The sequence below is a fragment of the Rhinatrema bivittatum genome, chromosome 1 (genome assembly GCF_901001135.1).
Source record: "Rhinatrema bivittatum chromosome 1, aRhiBiv1.1, whole genome shotgun sequence".
Lineage (NCBI taxonomy): Eukaryota > Metazoa > Chordata > Amphibia > Gymnophiona > Rhinatrematidae > Rhinatrema > Rhinatrema bivittatum.
Genome location: NC_042615.1, coordinates 539,317,554 through 539,335,308, shown reverse-complemented (window position 1 = coordinate 539,335,308; position 17,755 = coordinate 539,317,554). Strand labels below are relative to the sequence as shown.

General features: G+C 45.5%; 1 protein-coding gene across 4 annotated transcripts in view; it reads right to left on the bottom strand.

The window, feature by feature from the left end:
* The window catches only part of ECPAS (Ecm29 proteasome adaptor and scaffold), a 338,465-nt gene that overhangs the window by 77,570 nt on the left and 243,140 nt on the right, over window positions 1–17,755 (bottom strand). For all 4 annotated transcript variants that reach the window (XM_029614666.1, XM_029614656.1, XM_029614672.1 and 1 more), the window contains exons 28-30: window positions 15,587–15,655; window positions 14,425–14,542; window positions 12,746–12,913 (exon numbers count right to left, since the gene is read on the bottom strand). In XM_029614666.1, the coding sequence (XP_029470526.1) occupies window positions 12,746–12,913; window positions 14,425–14,542; window positions 15,587–15,655 (355 nt within the window). The remainder of the gene's footprint in view (window positions 1–12,745; window positions 12,914–14,424; window positions 14,543–15,586; window positions 15,656–17,755) is intronic.

Sequence of the window (17,755 nt, the reverse complement as noted above, 5' to 3'; positions counted from 1 at the left end):
CTGATGTCACAGTGTATATAACCCTGCAGGGACCCCAGCCTGCCAGTATTCTCTTCAAAAGCAACTGTGGACAGACTAGCAAAAAACTTGATTAAAAACAGGTAACCAGAACTGTACTCAACCAAACACGCTGAACTCTCAGAAGATTCTAGGTACCCCAAGCTAGGGACTGGATGAACACTTACTAGTAATCTCTTGGGACCCAGATCCCCTCAGGAGGATTACTGACACTCATGCAGCAGCAGGGTGGGAGGCTGCTCGAGGTCCAGTCAACACCACAAGTGCAAAGGCTGCATCCTCCCAGGATGATAAACCAGATGATAAAACCTGGAAAAAGTATGTAAGGAAGACCACGTCGCAGTTCGCTAGATATTGACGGGAGAAAACAGACTAACCTTTGACCATGACATTGCTAGAGCCCTAGTGGAATGAGCCCTAACCTGAGCAGCATTCACAATTGTGGCCGTGACCACTTCCTTAATCTATGGTAGCTTGCGAAGCTGGAGCGCCCTGCTTTCTCCTGCCATGGAGAACAAATGATCCATCTTTCGAAAAGACTCAGAGACCTTCAGATACTGCACGACAAGATGCTTAACATCCAAGGAGCACAAAAAGCAAAACTCCTCTGCATCCCTGACCTTATCCAGGGATGGCAAGGAAATGGACTGATTCAAATGAAAGCCCAAGACTACCTTGGGCAAGAAGGATGGAACAGTTCGCAGCTGTAATGTACCCGGAGTCATCCAAAGGAACGGCTCCCGGCAAGACAATACCTGCAGCTCAGAAATCTGATGCGCAGAACATATTGCCACCAAGAACACAGTCTTCAAAGTCAACAACCTTAAGGAAAAGCAGCATAGAGGTTGGAACGTAGGGCCCGACAAAAAGTCCAGCACAAGATTAAGACTTCACAATGGAACCAGTAACCTCAAGGGAGGCCTAAGGTGTTTCACTCCCTTCAAAAAATGGGCCACATCAGGATGAGACAACAAGGAAACACCATTCATCAGGCCTCTGAAACAGGCAAGAGCAGCAACCTTCACCTTCAAGGAATTAAGGGACAAGCCTTTATTCAAAAAATCCAGAATGAGAAAGATCTTAAATGAACGAGGAAGAACACCCCGCTCCTCACACCAGGCCTCAAAAACTCTCCAAACCCACACATAAGCCAAGGAAGTGGAGAACATACGAGTGCCAAATAAAGTGGCAATCACCAGAGAGGAATAACCACCCTTTAACAGGCCAGGCCCTATCAAGGGCCAAAGCGTTAAGAGAATCGAGTCGGATCCCTGTGAAGAACCAGTCCCTGCTGAAGCAGTTCCATGTGCGGTGGAAGACGAGGGGGGTCCTCCACCAGGAGTAGTCTCAAATCTACATACTTTAGACGCATGGGCCAGTCTGGCGCCACCAGGAATACTAGCCCCATGCGGCCTTCAATCTTGCCATAGGGCCACTGAGAAAAGACATAAAGCATCTGTCTTCCAGCCAGACCTGTATGAGAACGTCTATTCCCAGGGACCACAGATCTCTCATATGACTGTAGAAGCGAGGAACCTTCACATTTCGAGAAGTCGCCAGCAGGTCTAGGAATGGAAGGCCCCAGCGATCCTCAATGAGCAGAAACGCCTCAGCTGACAACATCTATTCTCCTGGGTCCAGACTCTCCTTGCTGAGAAAGTCTGCTGCAATGTGAGAGGCAGAGATCATCTGAAGAAAACCTTCTGCCCATTCCATCAGCTGGTCTATTTCCTGAGACACTTGCATAATCCTGAGACTGCAGATTCCAACAAGAAAGAAGAGTGCTGAAGAGGACACATATGCGCACTTGCCCACGGCACAACTTCCAGGGTATCTGCCATCAAACAGAGTACCTGTAGATAGGACCACAGCATCGAGCATATCGTGCTCATCAACTGATGCACTTGCGACATCAATCTCTGGATCCAAACTTCCAGTAGGAAAATTGTCTTGTGTTGAGCCAGACCCCCAGATACTCCAAGGATGGTTGAAGATTGCTCATGGTTAAGTTCACCACCCAACTGAGCTCCTGCAATAAGGAGATCACCTTGTGTGTCACCAGGTGACTTTTTTCCTGAGACTTGGCTCGAATCAGCCAGTCGTCCAAATACGGGTGCGCCAGGATCACTTCTTTTCGCAAGGCCACCACTACCACCACCATAATCTTGGAAAATGTTCTGGGAGCAGTGGCGAGACCAAAAGGCAGTGCCCAAAACTGATTATGGTGCCCAAACACCGCAAAACGTAGAAAATGTTGGTGTTCCAATCGGCTGGGAATATGAAGGTAAGCCTCCGACAGATCCAAGGAGGTCAGAAATTCCCCCAACTGCATCGCCATTATTATAGAACATAAGATTTCCATTCAAAAATGAGTCTCCTTCGAGTGACTGTTGAACTTCTTGAGATCCAACAAAATAAATGGAATATTGCCCCATACTTTGAGATGTGGGCACCAGAACCACAGTCCTCCTTTTGAGGAGCCTCTGAAGCGTGAACTCCACTGCCTGATTCTTCTGCGGGGAGTGGCAAGGGGACACCATGAACATGTCAAGGAATACTGCAAAATTCCAATGCATAACCCACTGGTCCAACGTGATCTCGACCTACCTCCAATAAAAGACAGAGAGACGTCTCCCTATTTCCTGCTCTGAAAGGTGGGTCGGCAAACCTTCATTGGGAAGCTCGGGAAGGTCCACCACCGAGCCCGCTCCTCTCTTTCGATGCGAGGGATGAAAGGACCAAGACCTACCGAAAGACCGAGTCTGCTGAAAGGTCATCCATCTGGAATCCCGGAAACAACCCCTCATACCAAAGGGGCACTGTAACTGTATTTTATCCTTCAGCAACTGAGGCACTGGAGACTCCCCCACTTACTGGCCAGTGTCTCCAACTCGCTCCCAAACAAGAGTGAGCCTTTAAAAGGCATCTTGGTAAGACTGGTTTTGGAAGCTGTGTCAGCTGACCAATTTCGCAACCAGAGTTGACGCCTGGCCACTATTACCGAAGCCACAGCCTGCGACTGCTAAAAACAATGGCAGCAGTCTCCATAAACATTCTGGAATTCCCTCCAGACTTATCAATCTCCTGAGAGAGAAGCAGAAAAAATCTCACCACTAAGGCAAGAGAGTCATAGAAACATAGAAATGACGGCAGAAGAAGACCAAACGACCCATCCAGTCTGCCCAGCAAGTTTTGCACTTTTTTTTTTCCTCATACTTATCTGTTACTCTTGGCTCTTAGTAACCTTTTGATTCTATTTCCTTCCACCCCCACCATTAATGTAGAGAGCAGTGTTGGAGCTGCATCTAAGTGAAATATCTAGCTTAATTAGTTAGGGGTAGTAACTGCCGCAATAAGCAAGCTACATCCATGCTTGTTTACCTAGACTATATAATTCAGTCCTTGTTGGTTGTCTGTATATAGATCCCCTTTTCTTCATTCCCCCTGCCGTTGAAGCAGAGAGTTATGCTGGATATGCATTGAAAGTGAAGTATCAGTCTTTCTCCCCTGCCGTTGAAGCAGACAGCTATGCTTGATATACATTGAAAGTGAAGTATCAGGCTTATTTGGTTTGAGGTAGTAACTGCTGTAAAAAGCAAGCTACTCCCCGCTTTTTTGTGAATGCAAATCTTTTTTTCCACATTCATTCAAGTCCTCTAGACTTTATGGATCCACAGTGTTTATCCCACGCCCCTTTGAAGTCTTTCACACTTCTGGTCTTCACCACTTCCTCCGGAAGGGCATTCCAGGCATCCACCACCCGCTCCGTGAAGAAATACTTCCTGACATTGGTTCTGAGTCTTCCTCCCTGGTGCTTCAAATCGTGACCCCTGGTTCTGCTGATTTTTTTCCCCGACGGAAAAGGCTTGTCGTCGTCTTTGGATCAATAAACCTTTCAAGTATCTGAAAGTCTAACATATCACCTCTGCTCCTCCTTTCCTCCAGGGTGTACATATTTAGATTCTTCAATCTCTCCTCATACGTCATTCGATGAAGACCTTCCACCTTTATGGTCGCCCTTCTCTGGACCGCCTCCATCTTGTCTCTGTCTCTTCGGAGATACGGTCTCCAGAACTGAACACAGTATTCCAGGTGAGGCCTCACCAAGGACCTGTACAAGGGGATAATCACTTCCCTTTTCTTACTCGATACTCCTCTCTATGCAGCCCAGCATACTTCTAGCTTTAGCTATCGCCTTGTCACATTGTTTCGCCGACTTCAGATCATTAGACACTATCACCCCAAGGTCTCTCTCCTGCTCCATGCACATCAGCCCGTCTCCCCCCATCGAATACAGTTCATTCGGATTTCCACTCCCCATATGCATGACTCTGCACTTCTTGGCATTGAATCTCAGCTGCCATATCTTTGACCACGACCACTCTTCCAGCTTCCGTAAATCCCGTCTCATTCTCTCCACTCCTTCCGGCGTATCTACTCTGTTGCGGATCTTTGTCATCCACAAAAAGACAAACCTTACCTTCTATCCCGTCCGCAATGTCACTCACAAAGATATTGAACAGGACCGGTCCCAACGATCCATACGGTACACCGCTTAAAACCGCTCTCTCTTCAGAGAGAGTTCCATTTACCATCACACATTGTCTTCTGTCCATCAACTAGTTTGCAATCCAGGCCACCACCTCGGCACTCACGCCTAAGCTTCTCATTTTATTCACCAGTCTCCTGTGCGGGACCATATCAAAAGCTTTGCTGAAATCCAAGTAAATGACATCGAGTGCTCTCCCTTGATCCAATTCCTTGGTTACCCAGTCAAAAAAGTCAATCAGATTTGTCTGACAGGATCTTCTCCCCTGGTGAATCCATGCTGCCTCTGGTCCATCAATTCTCCCGACTGTAGATAGTTCACTATTCCTTCTTTTAACAGCGACTCCATTACTTTTCCCACCACCGAAGTGAGGCTAACAGGTCTGTAGTTACCATCCTCTTCTCTGTTCCCACTCTTGTGAAGCGGACCACCACCGCTCTTCTCCAATCACTTGGCACCACTCCTGTTTCTAGGGATCTATTGAACAGGTCACACAGCGGACCCACCAGCACATCTCTGAGCTCCCTCAGGATACTGAGGGAGCTGCCTCAAAGGCTTGCTTAGAAAAGCCTCAATTCTTCTATCATGTATATCCTTCAAGGCCACGCCTCCCTCTACAGGGACAGTCGACAGCTTAGACGCGGCACATACCAGGAGCATCCACTTTGGGAAAACACAAATTCTCTCTCACAGCCAAATCCAGGGGGTACAGGCCTTCCAATGTCCAACCCCCTTTAAAAGTTTGCCTCTGGGGCATCCCATTCCAGATCAATCAATTCCTGGATGGCATCCATCACCGGGAAAAAACAAGAGGCTTTATGTAAGGAAACCAAAATGGGATTTTTTTCATGGCTCTAACATAGCATCCGAACCAGGAACACCCAGCTGTTTCAAGGTCTGGGAAATCAGGGCCGGTAGTTCATCTCTATGAAAGATTCGCAACATGGTTCAATACAGTTCCAGCCCAGGAGGAATTTCCCCATCTTCCAGGGAATCCAGTTCAAACTCATCATCAGTGCCATCCGGATTCCTGTCGGGAACACCCACAGGAATCCAGGGCGAGCCCCGGCACTTAAGCATAGGATTGGAAGAGGGAGGAGTCACAGGTTGAGGGTCCAACCGGACAGAAATGGGGGAAGTGGAGGACTGCACCTGAAGAAAATCTTGTAAGCCTTGAAAAAATTCCATCCAAGGAAAAAAGCAGCCAGGTCCAGACCAAGCCCAGAAGAAACTGGAGCTTCTCCCACAGAACTGCCCTCATCAGTGCAGGAACCAGACAAGGGAGAACTAAGATCTGGCGTCTCCCCAGTCAAGGCCGTGACCAACCCATCATTAGAATGGCAAGAACTAGGCTTAGCAAAATCCGAGGAAGACAACTCTCCCTGAGCGCCTGAGCAGTGCTGACAGGTTAGAAGCCAGGTCAGGCTGAAAAGCCCTAAAATGTCAGGCAACACAAATAGGAAGATGCTTAAGCTTCTTGGTTGCCGATGCCATCGCTGTGGTAAACATGCATCGGAACAGCTCATGCTCAAAAATGAAATGCCCAAAAAGTAAGCGCTTAGAAGAAAGTGCAGCAAGGCACACACATAACCACTGCGCCAAGTTAAGCGCATAAAAAGAATTTGTGCGCGTAGCGCGCCCAAGAGCACACAACACGTGCGCAGAGCCAACACACTGCGCACGCAGACGGCCTATAGAAGGCAGCAGAACAGGCACAAGAGCGCGTGAAAACAGCCACTGCGGCCTACCACGCAACATGCAAGAAAAAAGCCTAAGTGTGGGACCGCTCAATTTGCCAGGCTGCCCAATTCCCCAACCCCAACGGGAGCAGGAACAAATGTCGGCACGAAACGCCGACAAATGAAGGAAGTCCTGAAATCCCTCTGTCTCTGATTCAGGTAAAACTTTCTTTTTTTATTTATTTATTTATTTATTTAAAATTTTTATATACCGACATTCATCCAGGATATCATATCGGTTCACATTGTAACGCAAAAACAAACGCACGGCATGGCGCTTTACATTGAACAGTAAAAACATGATAACAAGGCATTAACGAGAGGGGGAACAATAACGTGGGAAGTTTTGCAATAAAATTATAAACAAAGTTTGCAATTATATACATATGTACAAAAGAAAGAAAACTATGAGGTTAATTTTAATCAGGCTAGGAGATAAGATGGGGAAGAGAAGGGAGGAGAGCGAGGAAAGAGGAGGGGCAGAGAGAAAGAAAAGAAGGTGGTGGAGAAAAGGGGAGGGGAGAGAGGGGCGGTAGAGTGGGAAACAGGGGAGGAATGGGGACAGTGGGGACAGTGGTGAGGTATAGTGAAAAATTAAGTGTATGCTTTTGCAAAGAGCCAGGTCTTGAGCTTCCGCTTGAAGGATTTGCGGCATTCTTCTTGCCGTAGTTCAACAGGCATTTTGTTCCAGAGGGTCGGCCCGGCTATCGATAGTGCACGGGCTCTTGTGGAAGTGAGTTTATAGAGTTTAGGAGAGGGGATAGGCATGGTTGCGAGATGTGCTAGTCTGGTGGGCTTATTAGACTGGTGAAAACGGAAGGATTCATTGAACCAGTTCATTTCGGGATTGTATAGGGCTTTGTGGATGAGAGAGAGAGCCTTATATTGTATGCGGGAGGCTATTGGAAGCCAATGTAGGTCTTTTAGAACAGGTGTAATATGGTCATGTCTACGTAAATTGGTCAAGATCCGGGCTGTGGTGTTTTGTAAGATTTGAATGGGATGGATGGCATTGTTAGGTAGGCCGAGGAGTAGGGAATTGCAGTAGTCGGTTTTGGCGAAGATTGTGGTTTGGAGAACTGTACGGAAATCGGGGGGATGTAATAAGGGTTTGAGTTTTTTTAGTGTGTGGAGTTTAAAGAAGCCGTCTTTTAGAATGTTATTTATGAATTTCTTTAGTGTGACGTGACCATCAAGAATGATACCCAAATCACGGACTTGTTGAGCAAATTGGAACTGAGGAAGAGGGGGGAGGATCGGTTGGCTTTGGGGTGAGATGAGCATAATTTCAGTTTTATTAGTATTAAGAGCAAGGTGGATGGAGGAAAGGAGATTGTTAATGGAATGGAAGGTTTCATTCCAGAAGTCCATGGTTTTTGATAGGGAGTCAGTGATGGGTATAAGCAGCTGAACATCATCAGCATATATGTAATGAGGGAGGTTTAGACTGGAGAGGAAGTAACAGAGGGGCAGAATGTAAATATTGAATAGGGTTGAGGATAGGGAGGATCCCTGAGGGACACCTCGGTTGAGGGGGATGGCCTTGGATACGTGATTTCCTAGCTGGATTTTGTAATCTCTATTACTAAGGTAGGAGTTGAACCAATTGTGGGCAACACCTGTAATACCGATTTCAGTTAGCCGCTGTAGGAGAATGGGATGGCTAACGGTGTCGAATGCGGAGGAGATGTCAAGGAAGGCAAGAATGTATGATTGCCCTTTCTCAAATCCTTTGATAATGTGGTCTGTCAGGGAAAGTAAAAGAGTTTCAGTGCTATGAGATTTTCGAAAACCGTATTGTGCAGAGGCCAGGATATGATTTTCTTCTAGGTATTCTGTGAGCTGCTTGTTGACAGTTTTTTCAAGTAGTTTAGAGATGAATGGAAGATTGGATATGGGGCGATAATTAGCTGGATCAGAAGGGTCAAGTTTGGGCTTCTTTAGAATAGGTTTGACTATTGCCTGCTTCAGGGGGAGCGGCACCTGTCCAGAGCTAATGGATAGGTTGATGATTTTTGTTAAAGGTTTGGCAATGATGTTGGGTATTGTAAGAAGATGTTTAGTGGGTATGGTGTCAGATGGATGGGTGGAAGGTTTGGCTTTCTTGATAAAGGTTTCTATTTCTAATGATGAAGTGCAGTCTAGGGAGGAGAGGGCATTGGTGTAATTACTGGTTTTTGTTTGATTGATGTCAGATTCGAAGTGGTTGGTAGGATTGGCAGAGGAAGAGAACTTGGATAGCAAATTATCCACTTTGGTTTGGAAGAATGTGGCAAGTTCTTCACATTTGGATTTGGCTACTACATCAGGGATGTGAGGGGTAGCTGTTTTAGTGAGAGAATTCACGTAATCGTATAATACTTTAGGGTTGTATTGGAATTGATGAATTTTGTTGGCATAGAAGTCTCGCTTTGTCTTGTTAAGTTTGTCACTATAGAGATTTAGGGAGGATTTAAATTGTGCCAGGTGCGTTTGTGAGGGATCCTTGCGCCAGATCTTTTCAGATTTCCGAAGGAGTTGTTTGAGATTTTTTAACTCTTGGGAATACCATGGTTTCTTACTCTTGTTGTTTTGTGGGCAGACACTTTTGGATTGTAGGGGACAGTTGGTGTTGGCTATACTATTGGTGATGTCAAACCATGAGGTAAGCGCTGTGTCTGCATTTGTGAGCTCTAGGTGGTCAAGTTTGTTGGCGAGAGCCGATATAAGGTCGTCTCTTGTGCAATTTTTTCTGTAGTGAATGGTTATGTTTGTGTTGTCATGGCAGGTGGGTGTCTTAATGGAAAGAGAGGTTTCAATGAGGTGATGATCTGACCAGGGGATGGGTGTGTGGGAAGGGTGATCAGTTTGTATGAGGGCATTGGTGAATAGAAGGTCGAGGGTATGGCCCGCCTTGTGAGTAGGAAAATGGATAGATTGCTTATATCCTAAAGCATTTAGTGAATCAAGAAAAGCGTCACAAGAAGGGGTGCGAGGGGAGCTATCAACATGCAAGTTGAAATCTCCAAGTATGATGGCTGGAATGTCAATGGAGATATTCGTTGCAATGTATTCTATAAGGGTTGAGGGGTTGTTATGTAGGGTACCTGGGGGGGCGTATATGAGACATAATTGTAAAGAGGGGGATTTGAAAAGGCCTATTTCAATTTTCGGAGGGGGCGGAGTAGAGTGGAGAATCATGTTGAACTTTTTCTTTATGATTAAGAGTAAACCTCCTCCTTTCTTTTTTGGCCTGGGGATGGAGAAAGTATCATATGTTTCGGAAGGAAGCTGATTAAGGAGGACAGTGTCGGTATCCTTTAGCCAGGTCTCTGTTAAGGCACAAATATCTGGGTCTTGGTCGGAGAGTAGGTTGCAGAGAAGGGGTATCTTTTTGTTTAGAGATTGGACATTGAGGAGGACAAGAGATAGTGCAGTAAGACCAATAATTTGGGTAAGAGGGGGGGCGATCATGGAAGGGAGAATAGTTTTTATATGAGAGTGGTGTCGTGGGTATAGGGGGATGATGGGTCTGCGTTTGTTATAGTTAAGGATGGAGATCTGGTGCTGATGCATTTTTGTAGGATGGGGTGTTGGGAGGAGGTGTGAGAAAGGAAAGAAGGAAACAAGAAAAAGAAAGGATAATGAGGGATAATTGGGTGATTAGTGCAGCTGAGTTGTGGTGATGGAGAGAAGCATAAAAATAGGTAAAAACTTCAATTTTGAGTACAGTGAGAGGAGCACAATAATAGGCAAAACAGTTCACTTTTTGAGCACAGTGAGAGGAGCACAATGATAGGCAAAACACTTCAATTTTTTGAGGGCACAGACATCTGTGAAGGCACAGGTGGCAAGTTCATGCGTCGGGGGATATAGCCTAGAAAAGGAGGGCTCTTACCCCAACAGGAGGGTCACTTCCTTCTTTGACCCTTTGTTTTTGTCTGGGCAGCGATTTGGGAGGATGACCAAAGGCTAGTTCTCACAGAGTTGGTGGGCGAGAGGTAAACTGCAAAATTTGGGGTATGAGGAGTGAGGTCAGATTTATGGTGCCGTTCGAGAGGGCCGCTCGAAGGGGCGCTCAAAGGGGCAGGCCCCTTTGTCGCGCTCCTTCGGCGCGTGACGCTAGGCGCGTGACGCCTGAACCTGAGGGTCTTTTAAATCCCAGCGCGGGCTGCCTTGATAGGCCGGCTGTCGCTGGTGCGTCTTCGGTTGGCTGTCCGTCGGTGGGGGCGGGGCGAGCAGCCCGGAGCGGACGAGGACGACGATCGGATTGCGGTCAGGTAAGCAGGCCGGTTAAGCCTCGTGGTCGGCGAAGGGGACCCGTTCGGGGTAGGAGTGCAAAAAGCAAGGCCTTACCCCGGTGGGTCCTCGGCGCCGAACGCGCAGGCCCACTCTCCTGTCTGTCGCCGGGTCGAAACCTTACCTGAGTTCAGCGTTTACCAGCTGAGAACAGAGACGGTTTCCGGCTATGGGGGGAGAGGGCATCTGCAGTCACTGCTGCACTCTGCATCCACTGCCTTTTAGCTGAACTAGCAGCTAAGTCCATGCCGGGAAACCCAGCTACTGGACCAAAGCACACCTCTGAGGGACCACGGAAATCACCTCAGGAATTCTTCTTTTTTTTTTTTTTTTAACTCTATCAAATTTTCACATTACAAAAAATAATTTTTGCAAGTACAGAAATCAAATGGAAGTCAAGTAAATAAACATTAATTTGTAACATTTTAAGGCAATTAATACGACTACTTCCATTTATATGTCCATAAATCAATATAGCAAACCTTGGAAAATCCGTAAATTTAGAGAGAAATATTCATATTAAGCAATTATATTTAACAAAGTAATATGCACATCTAACCCGTTTCATCTTTTATATATTTATGGGAGATGAAGTGGTAGGGGTTTTTGATTGAATAAAGGATCTTAATTGTTCAACAGTAAAACATATATATACCTCTGCCCCCCTCTTTAACCTATATTTACATGGGAATTTTAACATGAAGGTAAAACCTAAAGAAATAGTTTCTTGGCGTAGAGCTAAAAAAGCTCTTCGTCTTTCTTGGGTTAAGGAGGAGAGATCTGGAAAGATTTTTAGGAAGGAATTCTTAACTGGGGGAGGGACTTTTAGGTATCACCACAGGAGAGCAGCACTTTCTTTTCCTGATTTTAGAATCTCAAATTTCTTATTTCATAAAGCTCAAAGCAAACCCCATAGGGAGATGCACGTCCACCACTTGCTGGAGACTGAGAATACTGGCAGGCTGGGGTCACTGCAGGGTTATGTATACTGTGATGTCAGCTTGCTCCATTCTCCATCTGCTGGCAGGGGAGCATAAGCCCACTGGTCCTGAGTCCATCTGTCTACATGCTAGGAAATCACCTTTTAGTAATTACTAACATCATTAATCTGCAGAAAGAATAAACAATGTAACTGTACTTTGTTTACTATTTAACACACAGAAGGGGTGGGGTGGTAATGCTGTACACCTGGACAATTCCCAGGCCAGGCTCTTGCTCCCAGGGTTAGGGTTGCTGCAGAGGAAGCATTCACAGCCCCTGGAGGGGGAAAGGAGTCCATGTCATCACTCATTTGGTGGCCAGAGTCAGTGTTTCATGCTAGCTGGGCTCCAGAAGGAGCCAAAATTTGTGGTCCCTGACCAAGGACCATTGCTGCAATACCTGGGCTGAGCTGGGAGGGGATGCAAAATAGGGAAAAACAAACTTGGATGGCTGCAAATGAAGGATCACGGTGCTGTAACACAACGGTGGCCACTTCAAGTTCTGACTGAGGTGGAGGCCTAAAGGAGCAGAAGGAAATGGCTAGGCCTCCTGCTCCGGAAAAAGGCATACCAGACCCCAAGAGGTTTCAGTGCACATCATCTTTATCCTCCAGTTCTCTCAGTCCATTCACGGTGCCACTCTGGGATAATTTAAGTGCTCATCGTCATTCAGTAGAGCTAAGTATCCCACAAAAATATATTTTTAAGCTCCCCTGACTCCATCTCCCTGCCCCACCAAAAAAACATCTCTTCTAAAATGAATCCTTGCTTTAAAATTACCCAGTATAATAAAATACTACCTGCCATGCTATTCCCATACAAGATTTACTAGTATACAATTAACAGATGAAAGCCTCCCCCATCATGCCATCTTCAGTGGAATAAATGTTGAAGATGTGCTTACTTGTTGAAAATCACTTACTATCTTATTCTTTGGGGATTCTAAAAATAAATAAATAAATAAATAAATAAAAATAGCATTTTGCTGTAGAAGAGTTTTTTTTTTACTTGGAAAAATAAAGCTGGACGTGCTGGCTGAGGGTATCGCTGCCGCAGATATTCCCTCACTCATGCACCACTGCAGCAAACTGGAGTCTTGTACACTTCAAGGTCTGCCCTACACAAAGCTTAGCTCTTTCTTTAGGTCATGCTCTGCCCTTCCACCAACGTGGGACACTTACTACAGTTTTGTCCTTGACCATAGCATTCCAGATGCTCGTCATGGCCTGTCGAATGCCAATGTTGGGGTCAAACTGGTAGCGATAGAGTCGGGGCAGCAACTGTGGCAGGAAAGGGGCTAGCTGCTCACCAGCCTTTGTGGCAATCACATTAAAGCCAAAAGCTGCTCCCTGCAAGAAAAAAAAAAAATTACATTTTTGCCACAGCCTTGATTCAATTCTCTGTCTGTCTTATTCAAAGCACGCGTATTAGCAAGAATCTTCAACCTATGAACCTTCCTGTTTTTTGGATCCAACACTCTTTTGGTCTTGTTCCTAGGTTTCCCCTCTTTTGTTCTAACCCATTTTTTAAAAATATTTTTATACTACGTTGGAATAAAAAGAGAATACTTTTATAGATATGCCTTCAGTTTTTTTAAAATGACTTACCTTGTGTAAACACATTTACTTATTTCTGTTCTACTTATGCTTTCCATGATGCCTGGGTTTCTGATAGAGATAAGCGCAGCTTTAACTGGCTTTATTTACATTCATACACAGTGGGTGTGGCTAAGAGGGAGAAGATTTAAATACCTGTTTAAATAAATGTTGGATCAAAATATTGCTATGTTATCCAAAACCAAAATTTATAATTAGCACTGTCACTTTCAACATAAGCTAAAAACCAAAGTTCTCTTTGATCCGATTAGTTGGAATATGGACCTCTGTCACAAAGCGAACTAAAATATATGCAGTGTCTTTATTTTAGAAATCTCTTACCAACAAGTCCCCTATACCTTTAACTCAAGCACACTGTGTCAAGACTGGAGATGGGTGGGGGGGCATTAAACCAAGGACTGCACAGAGAAGTAAAGCAGCGCTCTGGCCACTAGGCTAAAGCTTCAGCACAGGAAAAGCTAAGATGCCAAGGAGTCCAATACCCGGGCCAACAACTACACCCAAGAAAACTGAAAGGGGAGTGCTGGAAACCAGGAAGTTGTCCCTGGCACCTCGAGGGGAAACCTGGCTCCACGTATGAAAAAGACACTACCTCCACACTCAGGCAGAGAGGCATTCCCACTATGAAACCAGAACAACTGGATTTGTTTGCCGATACTCTGGACTCATTACCAGATTTGCCGGTTTCTGCTTTCTACTGCCGGACCGGCTCTGGACAGACACTGAAACCTGCAGATGAACACACCCAGGCTCCTCGCCCCCCCCTGGGGGAAGGCCAGTGCTCCAGTATCCCAAAAACGTGCCCAGGTCATTATTCAAAGCTTTCAGAAAATTGTCACAATAGCTTGTGTGCCATCCACAGTTTGTTTGCAAACCAGCAGGACCATGACACATATTACAGTCAGTCTCATGGCAATCATTATATGAAAAGAAACCATAGCCACCAACTAATTTTGCACAGGCCACCAAAGCAACATCCAGTCAATACTGAACATGGCCAGCTCTACAAAAAAACAATATAAAATAGCTGAAAGAATGAAAACCACTTAACTAATAATTTTCCTTTCACTATATTTTAACATATTAGTCAACAGTAGTGCATGTTTTTTTCTTCTGTGGTACTACAATTATTACAATTATTTGACAATTGGTCCATAATGATTGAATTCTCTCATCTAGAAGGGAGGTTCTGCCTGTAACGAGGTGGAGGAGTTTACAGGGAAGGACGCTGACTGGGAAGTTACCTTGCGAGAGTTCCACATGGCGTGATGATTGGCCAGGTTCATGAACTTGTAAATCAGGTCCGGCTGGCTGAGGTCACTAGCCAAGGCGCACAGCTCCTTATATGTAGACAGACCCTGACTTAGAAAGATAGGTACAGAATAAGAAGCAACTCTACAATGTGCTTCACTTCTTAAAGGCAAAAAAAACCCAACTTTCTAGTAAAAAATAAATGAAAATTCCAGTCTAAGGCAAATACAAAAATACCGCTTCAGCGGTAAAACACAAGGAGAACCTTTTCGGTGCACAGACGCTAGTGTGGGAAAGGCTCTGGGATCATGTGGTGGCTTTTTTCTGCATTGGATGTTATCAGGAGTATGGTAATGCACAATTATTTTCTTTAAATACGAGCTACTGCCTCTGCTCTCCCCCCCCCCCCCAAAAAAAACCCTCCTTTCTTTTCTCTCCTGCAGCTTCCCCCTCCCCAGGCAGCTCTAGGAACATTTGCATGCTAGAGCTGAAGGAATGCCTCCTCCAAGGTACACCCTCAGCACTATCCGTTAGGCCAACAGAGGTCACACCACAGCAGCTGTCTTCCCACTCTCCCTGGGCCGGAAGCTCACCACCTCCACGGTTCAACCAGGCCCAAATGACCTTGTCAGACAGAGCATCTAAGCTTGGACCCCCCTCCCCCATGCCCATAGTGCTGCAGCCTGAGTCACTAGCAAAGAGCTCTTTCAAACCAAGCAAATAAAACCACATACAAAGATCCATTTAACGAGCCATAACGATGCAGGTTTTAGGACAACTGGAAACATTCAGTTGGCTACTCTATTGAAAGACAAATCTGGAAAAAATGATATCCGAGCACACCGGATTTCAATCTGCAGAAGCAAACCTTCTGGTCAGCGATTCTGTTCAATACATCAATATGAGCCCAACAGACATCAGATCCCAGCAGTCGCCGGATTAATCCTGCATATTCATTTATTTAAAAAGAGCTTCTATACTGCTATTCCAAAGGTCATACGGTTTACAAATATAACATACACAATAAAATGATTACATGTATTTACAAAAATCAGTGAGTAAACAAGACTGCAAGGTGGCTAATGAAATTCAAGGCCAGTGAAGTACATGGGTCGGCCCAGTTCCAGACTTTTAGAGGACATCGAATAAACTCACCCATCTGGTGTTTTTCCAAGCAAGCTTCCCTGAAACACCTCCGTCTCTCCAGACACTTCATGTTTTATTCTAGAAGAATATACAGGACCTCATATCAGCTTTCCTAAGCACCACAGCATTGCACTATCAAACACAAGCAGTCTACCACCACTGCTGAAAGTAAAAAAAGAGCAACTTTGACAAAAAAAAAAAAAAAATAATAAATTGCTTCTAGTCTTTTCTATGACATTTATAAAAACAGCAGAGCCTGCCAATACATATGCAATGAGCACAAAATAAGTGTTTATAGTCTGGGGCTTGAATCCACAGCCTGGTTTCAGCTGGGGTTGGGGCTGCTAGGGGGGCAGTATTCCAGCCATCTGGCGGGAGGAGATAGTCCCAGTCATGGCACAATGACTCAGTGAGAACAGGTACCCAGAGACAGATTTAGGGTTTTGGAGCTACTAGGCACTGTCAACCCCTGTTACCCCTTCTCCCCCCCAGGTTAGACAACAGAAGGTCTAAGGCACAGTCCTCATTTCCCGTGGCAGCTCAAGGGTAGATTCAATGGCAAAAATGTACAAACTCTGAAGCAAACTGGCAAGCAACCATCTTTTAGATTACATTATAAAAATAAATTTAATTAGTTTCATAGTACATTTATTAGTATAATATATTTTTATTGGGTGAAGAAAAGTGATCTCAAGTATCAGTACAAGGAGGAGACTTCAGGGATGGGGAGATGAAAGGAGGAAGATCGGACATGGGGTGAGGAGAAAGAGGGAGAAGGAAGGAGGATTATTAGGGACGGGGAGGATGGGAGATGGGGAAGATTAAGAATCTGGGATGTGGAAGAGGAGGAGGGAGTAAGAAGGGTTAAGGAGTGGGTTCTAGGATCTAGGGAGAAGGGAGAGGAAGGAAGGGAAGGTTTCAGAATGAGGGGGAAAGAATCTAAGATCAAGGGAGGGAGGATCTGAATTGTAGTGGGTGGGGAGGTCAGGAGGGCGGCGCCCCTACCATACTCTGGTCCTGCTCCTCCTTGCATCCCCTCTCTAACATCCCACCCAATATGACATACACTGATATACTTAGCATCAATTCCTTCTCTCTCACATGCACACACACACACACACACACACTGCTCCCTACCATTGTTCCCTCCCTCTCTCACACAGACTTACACTTCCTAGTCAATACTCTCATCCACCAGCCTCTCTTCCCACCCTTCAATGATCTCTGCTCAGATGCTCCTAATCTCCCAAAATGATCCCCCTTTGCTCTGACTGTTGCAGGTTCATTCCCTTTCCTCTCCTGTTCCCTGCACACTGAGTGGGATTAGGAAGGAGAGGGATGTTCTCTGCTTAATGAGATTCAGCACAGCTGAACGGCAGCAAATCATCAGCCAGCTTGCTGCCCCCTCCCCCCCCCCCCCAGATTTTGGCCCCCCAGGGGCACAGGGCTAGTGTGCCTATTGACAAATCCAGGCCTGCATGCACCCTGGCAGAGGGCTGTTGCAGCGATAGTTGGGCTAGACAGAAGGAGAAGAGGGCTAAAAAAACAAAACAAAACCCCAAACACAAAAAAGGATGCGACAGCCCCAGGTAATTCTGACTGACAGCTCATGGCACCACAGCCCCAGCAGGAAAGAAAAAATCCAGTTTTAGTTTAAAAGGAGACCAAGAGTGCTTTGGGTGAATCATTAACAAATGAGTGGGCTGATCTCCCATGAACCCATTATTTTTTATTTATTTATTTATTTTTAGCAGGACTTTGTGAATTCCACTTTTTCTATGCTTTAATGAAATACTATACAAAGTGCAGGCCAATAGGAAAATTGATTCTTACCTGCTAATTTTTGTTCCTGTAGTATCACAGATCAGTCCAGACTCCTGGGTTTTGCATCCCTACCAGCAGATGGAGACAGGCAAAGTTTCACTGAAGCTGTACTTATCCTAGTGTGCCACCTGCAGCCCCCTCAGTACTGACCTGTACCCAATCCAAGATGAGATCTGAATATCAAAATGTAACACGCACTCCACCTCCTACAAACAGGTGGTTGGTGACTTGAATCAGCTGAAAACTCTAATCCATAAAAAGGAAATATAAAACCAGCATGGTAACCACCAACAACTCTGCAATCATATGAACATCAGAACAAATGGAAGACTCTTTTCATAACTCTGGGCAGGT